General features: G+C 43.3%; 1 protein-coding gene and 1 pseudogene across 4 annotated transcripts in view; one reads left to right on the top strand and one right to left on the bottom strand.

The window, feature by feature from the left end:
- Positions 1-21,150, bottom strand: part of FYN (FYN proto-oncogene, Src family tyrosine kinase) — a 230,276-nt gene that overhangs the window by 37,627 nt on the left and 171,499 nt on the right. For 3 of the 4 annotated variants that reach the window (XM_066247764.1, XM_066247763.1, XM_066247765.1), the window contains 5 exons: positions 18,849-18,945; positions 10,108-10,206; positions 6,932-7,035; positions 5,870-6,019; positions 2,092-2,256 (listed from right to left, as the gene is read on the bottom strand). In XM_066247764.1, the coding sequence (XP_066103861.1) occupies positions 2,092-2,256; positions 5,870-6,019; positions 6,932-7,035; positions 10,108-10,206; positions 18,849-18,945 (615 nt within the window). Of the gene's footprint in view, positions 1-1,517; positions 1,674-2,091; positions 2,257-5,869; positions 6,020-6,931; positions 7,036-10,107; positions 10,207-18,848; positions 18,946-21,150 lie in introns of all 4 variants that reach the window. The other variant, XM_066247766.1, reaches the window with a different exon arrangement.
- LOC136316409 (kinetochore-associated protein NSL1 homolog pseudogene) lies at positions 14,823-16,674 on the top strand (annotated as a pseudogene).

Below are 21,150 nucleotides of genomic sequence, written 5' to 3' on the forward strand. Positions count from 1 at the left end.
TTCTATTTGGAAAAGGCTAGATTAAATTCAGGTTAATTATATATTTAATATAATTAATTTTAGAATTTAAAAATTCTGTAAATTGAAGTAACTTTTGTTATCTTGTTAAAACATGGTTCATTAATTACAAAATACAACCTATAAAAATGTGAATTATGAAAGAACAAGTGGCTTAAAGAAGAACTTATCATATTTTATAAAAAATGACTACTAAACATAAATGGGAAATTTGACAACATATAAGTAGCCTTTGATATTTGAGTGTTGGCACCCTGAAATTTTAAAGAGATTTTTTTTCTCTAATAACAACCCAGTTACTTATATTGGCATTACATCCTGATCCTGAACTTCCACAAAATGATGTGTTATGTTCAGTAGGAAACAAAATCTTAATAATATGTGTAATTACTTAAAGTTGATAATTACAAAGTTTGTAAATAAATTTTTGTATAGTGTCCAATTATTCCTGATAATTTTAATGATAAATTGGGCACATGGGGAAGAGGAGGGTCATGTTAAACATATTTTATAATACTTGAGTTAAAGTCCAGAGTGATGGACACAACAATGTGGACTCTGACAAACAATAATAATGATAATAGTTATTAAAATAGCCTATGCATATACACATATTGTGTATGACTGAGAATCTATCTATCTGGCTACTTATCTACTTTATATCTCTCTGTCTCTCTCTAACTGTGTAGTACTTACTCATTGCCAAGCTGTGTTCCAAGTGTTTTAACTGTTAAATCTTTTAGTGAAGTGTAGTCTTCACTACAGCCACACATAACAACAGGCACTTATCTATATGGTCTGTAATTGAATCTAAGAAGGGAAGCAGGAAGATTCCATAAGCACTAACACTTATTGACAGATGTTTGGAGTGGGGCCTAAGTCCAGGAACTGTCTCTAAGCAAAGCTGCCATTAGCCCAGGGAGCTACAAAACGTGTGGGGTGGGCCCAGTGCAGCTGGCCTTATCAATGGCATGACAACCAAATTAAGAGAACTACATGTGTCTACCAAGTATCTACTATGTGCAAGGGACTTGAAACATATTGTCCCTTGTAATTCTCTAAACAGTCCTATGAAGTAGGGACATTTCCAGCTTTACAGATGAGGAAACTGAGGCTCATAGAGATTAAATAAGCCCTTTGCCCATGGTTAATCAGCCAGTAAAGATTGAGCAAAAACACCCAGGTCCACTGAGCAAAACAACCCATGGTTTCCTCCTACAGTAGCCCATCTATCGTGTCTTACCTTCCCATGTTTTAGGAAGAAGAAATACCATATTCCTATTGTACTGGTTTCCTGTTCTGTGCATGCCTTAATTAACCACATGGAGCAAGACAGAAGAGCACAGGAAGATATTGCCATATTCTGAAAATCTGGATGGCTATACCAGCTATCCAGGTTAAGTTTTGTGGTCCCAATGGCTGTTAATATGCTTTGTTCAAAATTGTCCTTTTAATTGGCTTTGAGATGCAGCCAAAACAAAAAGTACCCTCTGCCTTACCAAGCCACACTTCAGCGAAACACCCCTGACCCAGCTTCTTCTCCAGAAACAACGAATCACGTGCAACTTCCCAAGCATCTTTAGCCAATCCAGAAGTTTGTGGGGTACAACTCGATGCAATCACAGTTAAGTTAAAACACAAACCATCAGCTTTCTCTACAGGAAAGAGGGTTAATAAAGAAAACACAGTTCTTATAATCCAAAATAATGCATGCACTAGGAAAGATGGAAGGTGACTTGCCCTTTAGGGCGATACTGAGTACACCGGGTAAACACCTACCAATGGAAGTGAAGGGCAAGGCCTTCCCTGCAGGCTGGAACATTCTTTGTAGAATTTACTGGTTTATGAATTGAGACATTTATATTAGTATAATTTGAGCCATTTGCCAATCTTGACCACTTATATAATTTTTCTAGAAATTCCAGAATTCCAAAATCAAAATCATTATTCTTCACTATCAGTAATTTAAACCTTCCTCCTGGTTACATGGTCTTTATTTTCACCTTCCATCTTTGATGTTTGGGACTTCCCAAATGAGGAAGCTAGTAAGAAAGTAATTGAGTCTTAGCATACCCATCCATACTTCCCCAAACTGCCCATTTCCCAGTCTCTTGATCAACTGCAGGGATTCTCGAGGGATTTCCCAGACATCTTTGGTTTTGACAGACAGATCGGTAAGTCTTGGCATCCCTTTGTGACAGGGAACTACTAGGCGGCAGCACAGACCTGCGGCTCTCTCTAACGGAGTGGGGACAGCGGCAAGAGAGGGAGAGAAAAGCAGAACGCGTGAAACAACAACACTTACAGTTGCACAGACCCAGCCAGCACACGGCATTACTCCAAACAGTACCACATTGGCAGAGAACTACACACACCTTGGAAGATCAGATGCTGCACACTGAAACATGTTTACTGAAGGTAGAACAGAGGACACTTGAAATCTGGACTACTCCATATCCCCAGGTATAATATAGTCTATTCATATAAACAGATATAGACTGCATTGGTTTCTATGCTCACTATATATAAAAAACCCCCACTTTCAAACCAATGTGCTAATAACATGTCTTCCGGAACCCTGAAAATACCTCCACTAATTTTTCAAAGGTACATTTGGACTACAGAGTGTCAACACGATTGCCCTTTCCCCCCTCGATAGCAAGGGTTTGGGGATTATACTGAAGACCGTGACTCCTGTACAGGACTCTTCCATATAACATTGACTGCCACAGACCAGTCAGGATGAGGAAAGGGCGGCAGGGGAGAGCGGCCACGTTTCCCCAGTGAGTTCTCTGCATTTTAACTGACTCGATTCTCCTAGTCGGGTACTCTTGTTTCTTTGATATTGTTATTAAAAAAAGTTTATAACAATCTTCAGTGTATAATTTAGGAGTCTGGTTTGAAAGCAGAAAGAACGAAAACTAAACTCCGTAGGACATAAGGATGTGAAAGAAAAAGAGAGAGGAAAGAAATAGTTATCACTGTGAAGTGATCTGGAGTTTTATCTTTCCTCTCTCTCTCTTTGGAGTACCTCCAGCCTCCCTCTCCCTTAAAGAATGTGCCATCTAGAACCTAGCAGTGGTCAGGGGAAATGGACTAAGTGGCAAATTAAACATGAGGCAGGTAACAAACAACAAGGATCAGTGACAAAAGCTGCAGAGAGCCTGGCCGTGACCCCCCTTCCCGTGCCCCAAGTCCCTCTGATCCAGGGACGTCAAATGTAGCAATGTTGCCTTTTCTTTTTTTTCTTTCTTTTTTTTTTTTTGGTATTTTTCTGAAGCTGGAAACGGGGAGAGACAGTCAGACAGACTCCCGCATGCGCCCGACCGGGATCCACCCGGCACGCCCACCAGGGGCAACGCTCTGCCCACCAGGGGGCGATGCTCTGCCCCTCCAGGGTGTCGCTCTGCCGCAACCAGAGCCACTCTAGCGCCTGGGGCAGAGGCCAAGGAGCCATCCCCAGCGCCCGGGCCATCTTTGCTCCAATGGAGCCTTGGCTGTGGGAGGGGAAGAGAGAGACAGAGAGTAAGGAGGGGGTGGGGGTGGAGAAGCAAATGGGGGCTTCTCCTATGCGCCCTGGCCGGGAATCGAATCCGGGTCCCCCGCACGCCAGGCCGACGCTCTACCGCTGAGCCAACCGGCCAGGGCCGCAATGTTGCCTTTTCTTCAGGAAGCAGCTGTAAGCTACTTTTTTATTTCTTTCTTTTTGATAGAATTAGGTTCTGAGATGTTTAGGTAGGAAATTATTTATGTGTCAGTATTTCAAAGGTACTTGATTGTGTGTGAGAAAGACAAAGGGAAGAGAAAAAGCTGATATAAAAACAAATCTAACTTGAGCCAAATTTTTTTTTAGATTAAAAAACTGTCTGTTGCTGTTCATCTTCTTTCTCTTCTTCCAGCTTTATGATGTTAGTAAGGGGCCCTCTCTGATACTATATTTTCAAAGAATCCAGGCCCCAGGGACCCTGCTGTTTGGCTGTAATGCAGTATATACTGGCATTTGAAGACCCTTACAGCGTGCAGACATTTTATGTATGGTACATCATTTAAGCTCAAGGAGATATTCTGTCCCATTTCTCCCAAATATTTCATTAGAATCCACATAAAACCAAAGTTCCCCAAATGCTCTAATCAACAAATACTCTAAGTGCTGCTAATTTTTTCACTTGTTCATTAGTGCCTAGGATCAACATATAGGTATTTATTATTGCCATTTTGAAAAGACTGCTTTTTTGGGGTTGCTAAAGAATTATACAAACATTTTTTAATGAATGTGCATACAACAATAATTGGGTTAAGTCATATACTATTTTGGGGTAATGTCATGGTCCTGAAGAAAAATATAAAATTATACACAGGTCACACAAAAAACTACTGGATTTAATGAAACAAAGATCTCTATCTGCACATGTATAGCTATATCCACCCTTGTGTATGTATTATATAGTGGAATATACCTGCTAATCTAGGAAAGAAAGCAACCATTTTGACATTTACACACAAGACCACAATCTTTAATAAAATGTACAAATTGCACACCTAACATCTAAGTATACATTTCTAGCAACAATAGACTAATGGTGACATCTGGGTGTTAGGACAGAGACTGACCAACAGTTTAAAAGTTTAACACAGTAGCTGTAACTGATCTGTGGGTCACCTAAGTCAAGTCTAGTTAGAAAAAAGAAATACTGGTGGGGCAGAAGAACATAATAAATGGATTGAAAAAGTCATCTTGTCTTGAGAAGGAAATGCATGTGCAGTCATTCCTGTGACAGCGCTGAGTGGAAGGTGACAGCAGAAACACAACCTGTCCTGTAGGAGGCCCCGTGTAAGTTCCCTCCCAGCTTTCTGAATTATATTCTGCGGGAGAATGGAAAGGCAGCTTTTAAAGTTTAACCTATTGCTCAGTGGTAGAGCGTTGGCCTGGCGTGCAGGAGTCCTGGGTTCGATTCCCGGCCAGGGCACACCGGAGAAGTGCCCATCTGCTTCTCCACCCCTCCCCCTCTCTTCCTCTCTGTCTCTCTCTTCCCCTCCCACAGCTGAGGCTCCATTGGAGCAAGATTGGCCCGGGTGCTGAGGATGGCTCTGTGGCCTCTGCCTCAGGCACTAGAGTGGCTCTGGTCACAACAGAGCAACGCCTCCTGGTGGGCGTGCCAGGTGGATCCCGGTCGGGCGCATGCGGGAGTCTGTCTGACTGCCTCCCCGTTTCTGGTTTCGGAAAAATACAAAAAACAACAACAACAAAAAAACAACAACAAAAAAAGAAAGTTTAACCTATTGCTTTCCACTTGGGAAACAATGATATAGTCTTTTGATGCAATATATAACTGTGGTAGAAAAGCACCAATAGAACCTCTTTAGCCACTGTGAGGGGCTAGCAAAGAAATTTACAGTTGAACTTGAACAACATGGAGGTTAGGGGCTCTGACCACCATGCCGTTGAAAACCCACGTGTAACTTTTGACTCCCCAAAAGCTTAACTACTAATAGTCTACTGTTGATTGGAAGCCTTACTGAACACACAAACAGCTGACTAATGCATACTTTGTGTTATGTGTATTATATACTGCAATTGTGTAATAAAGTAAGTTAGAGAAAAGAAAATGTTATTTAGAAAATCATAAGGAAGAGAAAATACATTTACAGTATTGCATATATTGAAAACTCCACATAGAAGTGGTCTTGCGCAGTTCAAACCATGTTGGTCAAGGGTCAGCTGAATTTTACTGGTGACTTTATATATAATATATTGCTGTACCTCTTCCCCCTGCCTTTCCCTTTCCTGCTCTGCTCCCATCCAGTCCCTCCAGTGTCCAAATGGTCAGTTGCTAGTTAGAATTAAGGTTACCTGAGTAATGTTGTACAAGCTGCTGAAGTGTTTCAAACTGGGCCCGGGTGGTAATATAGTATCCGCCATTGTCAAGTTTGCGAATTTTATAATGTTTGACATGGTCTCCTTTCATATCATCCCAGTCACGGATAGAAAGCGAATAGGCACCTGGTAAATATGCAAAGTATTAGCAACTCCAATCATTTTGAGTACTCATTTGTTATTTATGTCTCATTTACTTGACTATTCTGATGAATAATAATCAGGAGGAAACACACACACACACACACACACACACACACACACACACACTATACACACTTCCATTCAGTAACAGGAAGAAAATACCTCTTGCCCGAAAATGTCAGAAATTAGCAATAAAATGATTTTACCCTTGAGAATGAAGGCTTCTTGAATTTTTTCTTACAACCCCCCCCGCCCCCAAGATGAAGAGAAGACAGATATCCCAGGCTGTGATGGCTCCCCCAGTCTCCTTTACCCACGCAGCATCAGGGGGCAGGGACAGCGCATACCAAAGAAACCCATTCTAGAAGGGAGCTTCCCCTGTCTGCTCCCCAGTGTTTTCCACAGGAGCAGACAACCAGTGTCTGGTAGGTCAGGCTAGAAGGCCACTGCTCTTTTCCTTGGCCCAGCTCCTCTTGTGGGCTCTGTTGGATTTTAAATAATCAAAAGGCCAATAGTTGGAGGAAGAGCAGTCCTCAGTTATGAAAAAAACAAAAGAAATGCAAAAACAACTGCGTTTTCCAGCCTGAGGAACTAAGAGTTTCAGAAATTCATAATTCTAAAGGGCTTGTGAAAGTCCTGTGATCTTGTGAGCCTGGAGGGGTGAAGCTGCCCAGCCCCCGTTACAAGAGGCAGGTCTTGATTTGGAACTCCGTTGTCTTTTTTGGAGCTGTCTGTAGTTCGAGAGCCTGGAGGAAAAGCTGAAAATAGGACTCCCTGGCAAGGCAGGGGGGTCTGTGCATTTAAAACCCTTATCCGTGAGAGGTAAGCCTTTCATCCCTCTGACTGATCCACAGATCTGAATGACAGGCAAACCTCTTCAGCTGATTATCTCACCTTTGGTGGTTTCACTCTCACGGATAAGGAAGGTACCTCTTGGGTTTCCAAAGGACAAAAGCTGTCGCTCAGCATCTTTTCGGCCAAGTTTTCCAAAGTACCACCTATAAATGAGATTTTTTTTAAAAAAGGAAACATTTTATAACAAACATTTACAAAAATGGAATCACTAAGCTCTTTTACCCACAAATCCTCCTGATCTCCAAGTTCGTCTTAGCCTCTCCCTATTTTTTTTCCTAGCCTCGTCTAGTTCCCTTTCAATCTATTCCTGATTCTACCCCTAGCGCATCTCTTTCACTCTTCCAAAAAAAACTCAAACAAACAGATTTGAATTGTGGATTATTTTCCTTCCTTCCAGAGATGACAAGAACTGGTCTGTGTTACAACTGCCACCTGCCTGCGCAAAAAGAGAACGCGAAGCCCTTGTGTGAAATGGCAGCCACAGGGACCCGTTCTACACAGCTACCAGATATGGGTTTCTGAGCATAACTGCAATCCCTGCAAAATAACAATACATAATCTCAGTGTGTATCAAGGTCATTAATCAAGCGTTTAAAAAGAAGTCAGTCAGAATGGATAGAGAACAAAGACGATTATTTTCTGTAACTTCCTACCTATTGGAACTCTGAAAAAAATGGTCAAGACTACCCCTAAATTGCAATGCATGCTGCCCTTGGATGCTGTTTGTCTTGTCTTTCTGTCTAGCAAGTGTGAGGATGCCAATAAGTAAAAGGCAGCTGCCAGGCATCTGGGTTGGGGTCTGCCCCATGTGTGTGCGGGCACAGCTGCAGGGCCAGGTGACTGCACAGTCATTGAGCACATCCCTGAAATCGACTCAGTGCCAGGGACATATTCATATTCTTTCTGTGATGACACTCCTGTGACACTTTAGGAGGCATCACATCAGGCCACCTCATGACCTTTGTCATCTGTCTTTTATCTTCCCCTCACTCGCTAGCCCGGACCATGGCCTGGCAGTTAGATAACTGTTCAGTACCAGGTGCTGAATGAGCAGCAGGTGTTCCAAAAACCCAAGGGAGAATTCAGGAGATTCCACGGGAATTTGCGTAAAGGAACAATTTTTAGAATATTTAACTGTGAAAGAATCCAGTTTCTAAAATGAAATTGCAATTCATTATACTTGAACATCACTATTATATGTTCACTGTCAAATTCTTTTGTGAATGAAAGAGCTTCCCTGAAGGTAAGAAAAGACACCTCCTATTAGCTCCTCAGCGACTTTTAAAGGCACCAGACTGTGCAACCATCCTAACCTAGCACTAGATGGTACAAAGAGGAGTACACCAATTATTTGTGAGAAATGACTTTGTGGGTCTGTATTAATTAAAATGCAGTGCAAACATGAACAGTGGTGAAAAGAGCTGTTAGAACAATGGACTGCAGTAACACAACAGTAGTTTAAGATAATGATAATTGCATATGTAAAACCATAGGCATTATTTTTAAGTGCTATTTTATTCTTTAAAAACAAAATATTAAAAGAAATTGACCATATAAATATAACTTAAATAGAGACTGGGTAGATTCCCAGTTAATAATAAAAAAAAGGGCTACATTTGGGTGTTACCTTTTATGCTGAAAGAACATAAAGACGTCTGCCAAGCTGCCCTAAGATAAACATTCACCACAAATTCTTTTATTCACTGATGATGAAACACACTCACTAAGAGAGAAAAGCAGCTCAGAACCACTAGTGATGGAGAGTGGGGAACAAAACAGGTCTCCTTAGATGGAATACAAAAGAATGAAAGACAAGAGTGAGCCAGTTGAGGATTTGGCTGAAGTGTGGAGTCTAATCTTCCCTAAAGCTTAAACAAATCCAGGGTAAAATTAAATATCAGAGCCAAAGGTTGGGCTCCGTGGCTGACTTTTCTCCTAAGGCAAGATGGCCTCCACTGAGCAGGCGAGGCAGGTCTCCAGGGTCCCGGAGGAGGCCAGGGTCCCGCCTCCCGCCTTCAGGAGGTCATGGCCAGCTCCCTTTCCCCCAGCTCAGAAATCAGGGTCTCCACACAAGCCCTGACAGTTCTCCACTTGGAATTGCCTGTGGGTCCCCACAGATCAGGAGATAGAACAATGGTAGTTCCTTCTAGAATGCCCCAAGCCTATGGGCCAGCTGTTAGCAATAAAATCTTCGGGACCACTATTTACAGTCACCATTGTAGCCCCAAAGAAACCAATGACGCCCCAAAGCAAGGAAAGGACCATTCGGAATGCATCATCACAGAATTTCTTGAGTTGAGGGATGAGCTCTGTATGAGACAGTTCTACCTGGGCATGGGAAGTATGTCTTTTTAGTGCTCCTTTAATATTTCTGGTCAGATTGAGGAGAAAAATCTCAATTTGATCTTTAACAATTATTTGCCAGTTCCCTCCTTCCCTCCCTTCCTCCCTCCCTCCTTTCCTCCCAGTTTTTCTTCCTCTCCCTCTTTGTCTTTTTTCAGTAGACTGTAGGATTAGAACCTTGGGTAGACAATAATACATGCTCTAGTCAGGGGTCGGGAACCTTTTTGGCTGAGAGAGCCACGAATGCCACATATTTTAAAATGTAATTCCGTGAGAGCCATACAACAACCCGTGTACGTTATGCATTATCCAATAAAAATTTGGTGTTGTCCTGGAGGACAGCTGTGATTGGCTCCAGCCACCCGCAACCATGAACATGAGTGGTAGGAAATGAATGAATTGTAATACATGAGAATGTTTTATATTTTTAATGTTATTATTTTTTTATTAAAGATTTGTCTGCGAGCCAGATGCAGCCATCAAAAGAGCCACATCTGGCTCATGAGCCATAGGTTCCCGACCCCTGCTCTAGATGGAATTTCATCACATTCTTATGGTTACTTTCTATCTATGGTAAGTAATATTTGGCTTTCATTCGGGTTACTGATACAACATTTCCTTTCAAAATAAATAGGTTTTAAAAAGTGAGCAGGCTTAAAGAAAAACAGCAAGTTAGCAATAGTACTGGTAAGTCATAGATATGACAAAACTCAATGGCATAAAGCCTGGGACATCGGCACTACCATACTCTCTCAGTTCTTAATCACTCCAGTGAATTTCTTCTCCCTCCTGCACAACATTAATGGCATTTTATTGTGCCAACTAAATTTTAAAAGCAAGTAGTTAAGTGAACGACAAAACACAAAACGTACTCTTCTGCCTGGATGGAGTCAACCGGAGCCACGTAATTGCTGGGAATGTACCCCGTCTCTCCGGTTGTCAAGGAGCGGGCTTCCCACCAATCTCCTTCCCTGCAGAGAAAAAAAGAGAAAAAGAAGTGAATACAGTAGCCATTTCAATGTTTTGCAATTATAGACTCAATGCTGTAAGAGTGTATTACTATCTCCAGGTCATTCTACCACCTGACCTGTGAGGGATGGAGGGTCCACTGTGAGGTGGATTCAGTGCTGCCTGGTCTCTTGCCTTATCTGTGAATTAAGAATGTAGAACACTAGCCAGGAGAGGGCTCTCTGAGTAGGGGGTACATTTTGCTTGGTAAGTGTCCCCAACATGGATAGAGAAGAAGGGAACCCAGCCCCCAGCTATTTAAGAAAAACACTGTAACAACAAAATGTTAATTATGTGAGGTGAAGAAGGTATTAATGAAGCTTGTTATGGTAAATGGTTCACAATATATATGTATTAACCCATCACACTGTACACCTTAAACTTACACAATATTTTGTCAATTATATCTCAATAAAGTTGGAGAGAAAGAAAGCACACATGATTAGTGCTAATTTACCCAACAGTTTCTATTGCGTCCCCCACCCCAAGGCAACCAGCATCCTTTGGTACTGCTAGAGGTGCAAGCTGCTAGCTTTCAGTGTTATTTGCCACCCTTCAAAAGATTCATCAGAAAAAGAAAAACATTATAGCTGTAGATTATCTGAGAGAAGACCCAGTAAGGGATGAAAACGTATTCTGAATACTTGCCTTGCTTGCCCTGAAGAAAATAGGTAGAATAATAAAGATACATAGGGTATATGAGCTTTGCTCAGACATGCCCAACCTGAGGTTATTTCATTGTCTACTTAAAGCAACGACTGAGTCTGGTGGGGGCAGTGGGGGGGTGGGTGTAGCTGTGTGTGTACACATGTAGGGGAGGTGGTCCTTGACAAGGGGTGAGATTCCTAGTCACACCACTTTGTATGTATCGACAGCTGGTCTCAGTCTGTGAAGCTCTTGGAGCTGTGGGCCCAAGGACACGAAAAGGGGCTTATCACGTCACTCTCAGCTTAAAGCAGATGAGTAAACTGAATGGGTAGAGTGCATGTGCTCAGACTCACATGGCTGCACGTGGTGGAGAGCAGGGATGGAGTGAGTAACTCTATCAACAACGGTTAGCATGTGTAGGTGGGGCTGCAGCTCCAACACCCACATTGTCCTCAGAGCCCTGCCTCAGCCTGCAGTCAGGAGTGTGAGGGGCAGGGAAGGACACAATTACACCTGGGCAAATCGAGACCAGAGCTGAAACACCTACCCGCCCGATCACCAGAGACCCAGTGCCTTCTCTCCTTCCTGGGTTTGTCCTTGGAGTCCGTAAGAGAAACCCAGGCTGTTCTTAATATCAGTTTTTGGCTGGGCTCCATGTTAAAGTCCTCAGCCAGGAAGAAAATGTGCTTGGCCCTGGTCAAGATCTTCCCTGGACTGATTTAATTAGGTAGAGAATAACCAGCTTCCACATTCAATACAAGTCTTATTCGAGAGATCCATTCTCTAAAGACTGAATCTGAGCAAGATGGCCAATGAGAACAACTCTAGGTGGGACTTAACAGAGCCATGGACAAGTGGTGACAAGCCCACACGCACCACAGGTGCAGTCATGGGAAGTGTTTGGTGGCACAAGTAACACAGAATAGCTCACAGGAAAACAGTGTGCTGGCAAAGGTTTCTCAAAACTTATGTTATAATTAGTTTTCCAGTCTTGCCTTTTCACTCTATTAAACAAATGTAAGCAGAAAAAAAAATCAATCAAAAAAAGGAAATAATTGTTCTCATACCCAGAAAGCCCCTTATTAATAACCTTAACTTTAGTTCATGTTCAGATTTTTATTATACAATAATTTATACATACAATAATAGATGTATATATGAACACCTGTGACCCCACCACACAGCTGAAGAGTGAGACCGTCATCAGTTTGGAATCTACCCTGTGCTGCTTCCCTGCTGTATCCGCTGCCTTTCAGGTTCAAATCATGAGACTAAAAATGTCAGCATTTTCACAGTTTGTATTGGTTTCATTTCTATGTCCTCCAAAAGAAGTGCATGCAGTTGTAAGGATAACACCCAAGAACACACATGAAAGTTAATTTTTTTCTTTTAAACATTGCATGTATTTAAGGAAATGACTTTGGAGACATTCTCTTTAATACGGTGATAATGTTTACTGCTCTGAAATTCCACTAGATGGAGACATTTCATCATAAAAAAACCAATACGTATCTTCTCCCCGTCTTCTCCCCCCCAACACTCCACACCCACCTGGGCAATGCTCCAAAATAGTGAGGAGAAAAATCAAGAGCTTGAAGCACAGGCTTATTTTTTAGTGCAAGATAACCTTCATCAAGTTAGTTGTAGTTGATTTAAATTAAGAAAACTGAAAAGAATAGTATCAGTTTTGGGGTACATGGTACTGTCAGTTGCGGCAGGAAGCCAATACATTTTGCAGCCAGCTGGGAAAAGCCCGGCCTCATTCGGGTGATCTGGTAATAAGTCATTTCCATTTCAAATCCAGCCTTAATTATCTCATTTTTATCTGAGTACCTAAAGAGTTTAGCACAAATTAGAATCCAACTAACAGCTCATTCTAAAATCATGTATCAGGAATTCCTGATTTTCTCTTGACTCCATTCATCCTCCTAAGGGTTTCAGTTACTCACGAGAAAGATAAAGTCCTTTTCTCTTTTTCTAGGCCTTCTAGGGTCCATTTATTCATCAAAGGCGATGTGAGATGATAAGGACACTATGTATTAGGTAGTAAACTTCTTATGTTGTGTCCAGAGAGGCCGGTACTCACTCAAAACATACCCCAAAACTCTTTTGAGCAAATAAATAAACCTTTTTTTTTCAATATACCAGAAGCCTAATTCTTCTACAAATTAATAATACTCTTTACAAATCATTCATCTTGATTTATGGAAAATAGAATTTCTACTATGCTACCTTTTCTTTACTTGTGTTATTGTGATTAATCAGCATTATTAAAGACACATGTCTTTAAACTGTCCTTACAGTTCAGATATTTCATTAATTTAAGAGTTGGTGAGATTTTCTTTAACTGTTATCTTGCTCTGATTCAAATATATGATTTAAACCCTGGCTCCGAACAGCTTTTAAGTTTTCATAGCAGCTTCCCCTGTTCTTCTAATTTAAAGACTTATTAAAAGAACCTAGTCCCAGTCCCTGAAATTGCTCACAGGGCTTGTAGCCCAGGAGCTGGGAGTGCTCATGCAGCCAGGAAGTGGCAACTGCAAACAAGAGCCAGTCCTGATCTGTCCAGCTGGGGGGCAGTTTTAATATAAATCCTGGATTCTTTCTAAATTGACACTGCCCATCTTACTTTCAGAGAGCATATCTATACATTATTTTTAATCAAGTGAGAGGTGGGAAGGCAGAGAGACAGACTCCCCCTCATGTGCCCCGACTCGGATCCACCTGGCAATCCCAATCTGGAGCTGCTGCTCTGCTGCTTGGCAACAGAGGTGCCGCTCTAGCGCCAGAGGTGAGGCCATGGAGCCATCCTCAGTGCCTGCGGCCAACTTGCTCATTTGAGCCATGACTGCAGGAGGGGGAGAGAGAGAGAGAAAGGAAGAGAGAGAGAGAGAGAGAGAGAGAGAAGGGGGAGGGGTGGAGAAGCAGCTGGTCCCTTATCCTATGTGCCATGACCTGGAATAGAACCTGGGACTTCCACACACTGGGCTGATGCTCTACCACTGAGCCAAATGGTCAGGGTGCCATAACAATTTTACCAGATGTTCAGATGAGGCTCTCAACCAGGATTTCTTCTTATCATGATGAAAAGAAATTGAAAGGAGTTACTACCCTAGCAATGACCACTACTGCATTCTGTTCATTGTATTGTGAAGAGTTGCTGTGTTTCTAGGTGGTAAATCGCTTGTCATATAATGGGAAAATAGGGACTGAAACAGATGAATTTCAGTATTTTGCAAAATGGGCTCAAGTTTAATAATGTCCAAATATACTACATTGAATACTTACAACCAGTGGTAGGGATTCAGCCCATTTGCTCCTGTTTGGCAGTACTGATACCTAATTTTTTTTTGTTGGTGAACTGGTTGTTAAAATGGCACTTGTAATCAGGGGTCTCTCTAAGTCGGGGTTTTTCAAAGATGAACATAATACGTTCAGAGAAGAGAAGTCGCCTGTTTCTAATATATCAAACACAATGACTATTAGTCTAGTCGGCCTACCTCTAAAGGAATGGGATTCTACTCCTACAGTGAAAAGATGGTTAAGGATAAATCACACAGCTGATGATGCTCAGATAAAAGTGAAGAAAATTGCAAGCAAAGATACCAATCAAGAAGCAATATGGAAATATCTTAAATAACAGTTTTTTTTTGTCAGGTATTATTTAATACTTTTCCATTACTATTTTAAAACTCTTTCTTATAACCTAGTTTTTTGTACTTCTTTTGTTGTTCTTAAGTATTAACTACATGAAATAATAAACTACCTTTTGGTATATCTTTTATTATACTTGTAATGGTCATTAGGGCAGAGAACTGGTTGCTAAATTATTTGAATCCACCATTGCTCACAACAGTGAAGGAGCCCCACCTGAGCTGGGTGGCAGTGCCACCGGCTCTGGGCACATGCACACTCACATACCACATGATTCATGCTGCACTTTCAAACACAGAAGCCAGCCCTGTGGCCTTCCGTCCTCGCCTCTGGTCAGGGAAAGGAGTGGGAGGCCGCCCTGGGAGGTGAGGCAGCTGCCCCAGGGAGACAGAACCCCATCCCTCCCTATTGAAGCTGATAAGAGCAGGGCAGGGAGAGGCTGGGGGAGGGGAAGGAGCCGCATGCCATCTGGTTCTGTATCACTGCTTTGTTTTTCCTTCATGATTCTGTTTTCCCTGTTATTACCCTTGACTTCAGGATATTGTATCAGTCACAAAAACCTTATCTCCCCCACCCCAATAACCTTGATAAAGGGCATTTATATGGCACGTAGGATGAGGGACTCCGCTGGCAAGAAGAAAAACATTAAAGGGAAAAACACTTTTGCAATATTTTCTGCTAAGTGTGGAGAAAACCTACAGAAGCAGAGCTGTGTATGGTCCGTCCCACCACGCCTGAGTTCTTACCTTTCAGGAGCTCGTTAAAAGCTCTAACCTTGGCACTGAGGGAATATTACATGAAATGGGGAAGGAAAGTGGAGTGTGTTTCAGAATTCAAAGTCAACAGACTCGAACAAGCAGCATTCATCTGAGAATCAAACTAACAATAAGGTATCAGAAATCAGAAGAGATCAAAGCCAAATTTCCACCTGCCCCACCTCCCAGCCAACGTTTCCCCTTCAGCCCCTCAGATGGGAACCTCTGGGCCTTCCCGTGACCGTGACTGAACCTGACACTACACTCAGGATGCTTCCCTGCAGCCAGCCTTGGCTCTGCCACCTGCCAGCTCCTCCATGCCCCTGGGCGGCTCCTGAGCCCGGGCCTCTGGCTCCTCCTCTGTCACATGATAACCGTGGGACGTGCCTCAGACAATTGCTATGGGAAGAAAGGAATTATTTGCAGCTTAGCACATGGCTGGCCCATGAGGAGCTTTTACTAAATGGCAGCTGTTTATATTTTTAAGAAAATTCCTGGGGCCTTTTGCCTCCACGGGATGTGGAGAGAGTGGCGGGGACAGAAGAGTGGACCTTGGTCCCAGGGCATCCCGGGAGGACTTTGTGTGCAGGGCACCTTGAAGCAGCTGTGATGAGCTGGCCGAGCTGTGAGCCACTCTGCACAGTGCTCAGGGTGCGCTCCCTGAGGAGACTGGGGAGCGTGCCCCATGGGGTGCCCGGCAGACTTCTGAATCGGCTGTGCGAGAGAACGTCAGCATCAATGGGTGCGCATGCAAGCTCCAGATAATGGTTTTATGGGTTCTGATATAAAAAAACTTGAAGATCAGTTTGATGAAATTCTGGTAGATTCAGCCATAAAATATAAGCAGTATCCTGTAAAGACCCTTGAGTGTGTCATAAAAATTAAAAAGCAAAACAAGAAATTTTGAAGCAGTTACCCCCTGTTGTATACCCACTGGATCTAAAATAGGATCCAGCCCTGGCCAGCTAGCTCAGGGGTATAGCTTTGGCTGGGCGTGTGGAAGTCTCAGGTTCGATTTCCAGCCAGGGCACACAGAAGTGCCCATCTGTTTCTCTATCCTTCCCCCTCTCCTTTTTCTCTCTCACTTCCCTTCCTACAGCCAAGGCTCCATTGGAGCAAAGTTGGCTTGGGTGCTGAAGACGGCTTCATGGCCTCCACCTCAGGTACTAGAATGGCTCCGGTTGCAATGGAGCAACACCCCAGATGGGCAGAGTATCGCCCCCTAGTGGGCATGCCGGGTGGATACCAGTGGGGCACATGCGGGAGTCTGTCTCTCTGCCTCCCCGCTTCTCACTTCAGAAAAATACAAAAAAAAAAAAAAAGGATCCAGACTCTCGTGTGGAGAATTTGAAATGCAGAGGAGAAAACAGTTAAGGACATCAGTGACCCCATGAAGGCAGAGAATCAGAGGAAGATGCCCGGCAGTGTGAAGAGAACTGATCTAGTAGGGTTTTGTGAGAGAGAGAGCATGGTGCCCTGGAGCACTCCAGGTAAGTCTCTGGGTCTTGTCTAAGTGCACCTGAAGAGATGAGCAGGTCAACTGCTGAGCACTCTGCACTCAGAAGTGCTGAAGAGGAGCCATTAACTTCAACAAAGCAGGGGAAAGCAAGCAAGTAGCAATCCACTGAACCCACTTTCATCCTAAGCCAACCGAAGACATGTCTACACAACTTGTACATGACTGTTTGTAGCAGCAACTCAAATGCCTATCAACTGAGGAATGCATAAATAACATGTACTACACATCTAAGTAAAGTAAATTTCCTGTGAATGCAGGAGGAGGCCCCCTGGGGGGGCAGGTAATGTCTTCTTGATCTGGCTGGGGGTTGCAAAGGCATGCTCAGTCTGTGAAAATTCAGCAAACTGTACATTTTTTAAAAAATTGTGGTAAATTATGCATAACATAAAACTTATTTTAACCATTTTCAAGTGTAGAGTTAAGTGGTATTTAGCACAATTTATTGCTGTGCACCTGCCACCACGCACATTTTTGACATGTGCACTTTTCTGCATGTATTCAAATACAAAGTAAAACAAAACAAAAACCGTACCCACATCTCTCTTAATGATGACAATAATAATTAGAAAATCCCAGAATCGCCTGACCTGTGTCGACCTAGAACTCTGAGGTCGCTGGTTCAAAGCCTGGGCTTGCCTGGTCAAGGCACATATGGGAATTGATGCTTCCTGCTCCTCCTCCTCCCCTTTCTCTCTCCCTCCCTCTCTCTTTCTCTTCTCTCTAAAATGAATAAAGTCTTTAAAAAAATAAAAATCAAACAAACCCAGAATCCCTGCCTCCTGCTGGCTCCTGACTACAGGCTGGTTTCTACACAGACATGTCTTCAAGTCCAGAAGAGTCACTGGGCTCGCACGGGAGGAATTCTGTTCTGGCTGTTGAAAGGCAGCACAATCTAGTGTTTGGTTCTGAGAGGTGGCAGCATCCCAGGGGAGGGGTGAGCTTTCCAAGGAAGCGGTTTTCAGGGCCGGGGGCAGCTCCCTGTTACCATGACCACACTTCCTTCCTGGGACCTGCTGGCGTGAGCAGGGCCGCCTTTCCCCTGCCTTCACTCACGCTCTCTGGAAAGCGGAAGGGTCAGGCTTCAGGTCCTTCTGCCATCATGAAATCTAGTTTGCTCAGGGAGCAGAGGACAGAGCAGCCAGACCTGGAGGCAGACGAGAATTTCCTAGGTGGGGAGTGGCATTTGTTCCCAACCACTGAGAAGCGCTCACAAGGAAAAGTTAAGGTGCAGGAAAGAAGGCCTGTGTTGCTGACGGGGGACACCACTATTCCCCTTAGTGCCTGGACTTTTCCGGAGGGCCCCTATCCGTGCACACCGCCTTAGCTGAACAGAAGCAATATTTAAAAACTACAGGAAAATGTGACCCGTATTTACTCTTCCTAATGTAGGCATCAAGTGCAGCATTTGAAGAGAGAGTGATTCTCACCCTTGAAATTTCCCCATTGCCTGTTTAACTGTTGTTCTCCCTGCTGTATTTAAAACGCACACATTGTAGTTACTCATGAGTGGGCAAAACCATTTCTCTTTCCATCTCACAAAGATTTTAGTCACTTGCAAGTTTTCATTATAGGGTAACGCCTCCACAGGCTTCACTAAACTGGAATGTTTAGCAGTTTTGAAAACAGAAGGAACGTTTGCCAGCCTTAAGGGAGGGCTTAGCAAGAGCAACATCTGATATGTGAAGAAAACCTCCAGAGAGAGGGAGGGCAGCGGGGATCACCAGACTTTGTGCCAATCACCTGAAAATGTAGCTATGCAGAGAAGGATGCCAGTGCGTTTACAACCTTTACACCAAAATCATTGACTCGGCTACTAGGGTGCCTTCCAAAGAGCTCTTTGCACAGAAAGTGTAGTAAAACACCACACTGGTTTATGACTCTTTGTTTCTCAAATTAAATTGGTATGAATTAATGAAATGAACAAGGGTTCTTTCAGCATTTCAGATGTCTGAAAAGGCTCAGACTGGCAACAAGAATATTTCCCCAATCTGAAAGGCATGCGCGCTTCCCCCTCCCTCTCCAAACTTACGAGCTGTTCAATATTTGAAACTTCTCTCCCTTGTGAAAACTCAGGTCATCTTCCGTCCGTGCTTCATAATCATAAAGGGCCACAAACAGGGTTACTCCTGACAAAATGAATCAAAGGGGGGGAGATATTACACAAGAGGAAATTAATGCCAAGAAATGAAATCTTTGCTAAAACCTCTTTCTCAAAATCTACAGCTAATCAGCATGGATGACATGATGTGGCCTTGTAATTAATGTGTGAAACCAGAGTCACAGGGCTGAATTTATGCCTTGGTATTTGTAGGGGAAGAATTGTTTAATTTGACTAAAACCTGGGTTGAAGGACTTTTCTCTGCACACATTAGACCAAATCTTTGGGAAGAGATAGATGCTAATGTCATGTCCACAGTGAGGGAGCAGCTGCAGTGTGCTGGCTCAGATTTGCAGAGTTCTGCAGCAATCACAGACACCTTTTATCCGACACTTTGGAGCCGTGTTAGGTTCTGGGTAAAACGCATCACTCTCTCCCCCAGCATACGAGTAAGAGACATGCAGAGCACAGCAGGAGACTTGTAGCCTGGGCGCTGTGGGACCCTCTCTGTAGATGCTCACCCAGCAGAGGATTCTTGCTCTTGGCATCTTTAGTTGCTTTCACGACTCCTCTCTCACTCCCCTTCTCCTGTGAAGTCACCCACCCTCACACTGACTTGTACAAGTACTTGCTCTTCCTCATACCCACCCTTTCTCTTCTCATCTGGTTGACTTCCCACATAGGCCCTTCCTGCTTTGCAGCAGTTTGCTATTAACAGCAATGAATGCTCAGTGTCCCATTTGGCCTAGGATTTCCTCCATATAGTAGGGAGAATTCTGAGAGAGCCACTTGCCTCTAACCAAAAGAATCTGGCAAAGGTGATGGGATGTCCCTTGAGTAATCAGGCTTCAAACGATTGTGACTTCTGGCTTCCTAGTGGACTCATTCTATTGTCATTTGGGCTCAAATACTTTCATGAAGCAAACTGCCATGTTGGAAAGGCCCACATGACAAAGAACTGTGGGTGGCTTCCGGCCAACAGCCAGTGAGAAACCTAATCTTGCCAATGCTATGAGCCTGGCAGCAGATCCTTCTCAGCTGGACGGTGAGACGACTACAGCCCGGGCAACACACCTTGAGTGTAGCCTGTGAGAGATTCTGAACTACAGGACATGGCTAAGTCACTCCTGGATTCCTGACCCAAAGAAAATGTGAGATAATAAATGTGCATTGTTTTAAAGCTGCTAAGTTTTATTGTAATTTATTATGTGGCACTTGATAACAAGTATGTCCCATTTCTCTGCTCTCTGGCTGCTCATTGTGATCTACATATACAGTGTGTCCGTAATGTCATGGTGCATTTTTGACCGGTCACAGGAAAGCAACAAAAGATGACAGAAATGTGAAATCTGCACCAAATAAAAGGAAAACTCTCCCAGTTTCATACCTATTCAGTGCAGTTCCATGTGGGCTCACGCACAGATTTTTTAGGGCTCCTTAGGTAGCTATCCCGTATAGCCTCTACAGACTCGTCACTGACTGATGGCCTACCAGAATGGGGTTTCTCCACCAAACTGCCGGTTTCCTTCAACTGCTTATCCCACCGGGTAATGTTATTCCTATGTGGTGGCGCTTCGTTAAAAATGCTCCGATATTCACTTTGCACTTTGGTCACGGATTCGAATTTAGTGAGCCACAGAACACACTGAACCTTCCTCTGTACCATCCACATCTCGACTGGCATGACCATGGGCTGCTCCGCTGTATACACGGTATTACGTCATCATCTGCGCATGCGCACATGTTGCCACATCATCCTACAGAAACTGGGAGGGTTTTCCTTTTATTTGGTGCAGATTTCACATTTCTATCGTCTTTTGTTGCTTTCCTGTGACCGGTCAAAAGTGCACCATGACTTTACGGACACACTGTACTTTAAAGTACCTGAGGTGACCTAAAGAACACACAACATGGATTCCACTCTTTACCAAACTGCCATTTTGCGATGTAGGGAACAGATGTGCTCCTAGGACTATTCAAGAACCAGAAAGGGTGGCGGGGCTTGAGTTTCTACCCCATTCCAAGTGGGACTTCTCATAGGAGAGCTGGTGTTGAGAAGGTCTGACCCTGCAGAGCAGGGCTCAGTTGGCAACTGTTTTCTTTTCTTTCAATTTCTTTAAAACATTAGAAAAGAGACTGGCTTAAAACAGAAAAAGTAGGAGCCTGTAAAGTCATGCCTATTCTTTATTCTCATTTAACACTCTGTTAACACATTCCTTTCATTACAGAATTT

The sequence above is a fragment of the Saccopteryx bilineata genome, chromosome 12, assembly GCF_036850765.1.
Source record: "Saccopteryx bilineata isolate mSacBil1 chromosome 12, mSacBil1_pri_phased_curated, whole genome shotgun sequence".
NCBI classification, from domain to species: domain Eukaryota; kingdom Metazoa; phylum Chordata; class Mammalia; order Chiroptera; family Emballonuridae; genus Saccopteryx; species Saccopteryx bilineata.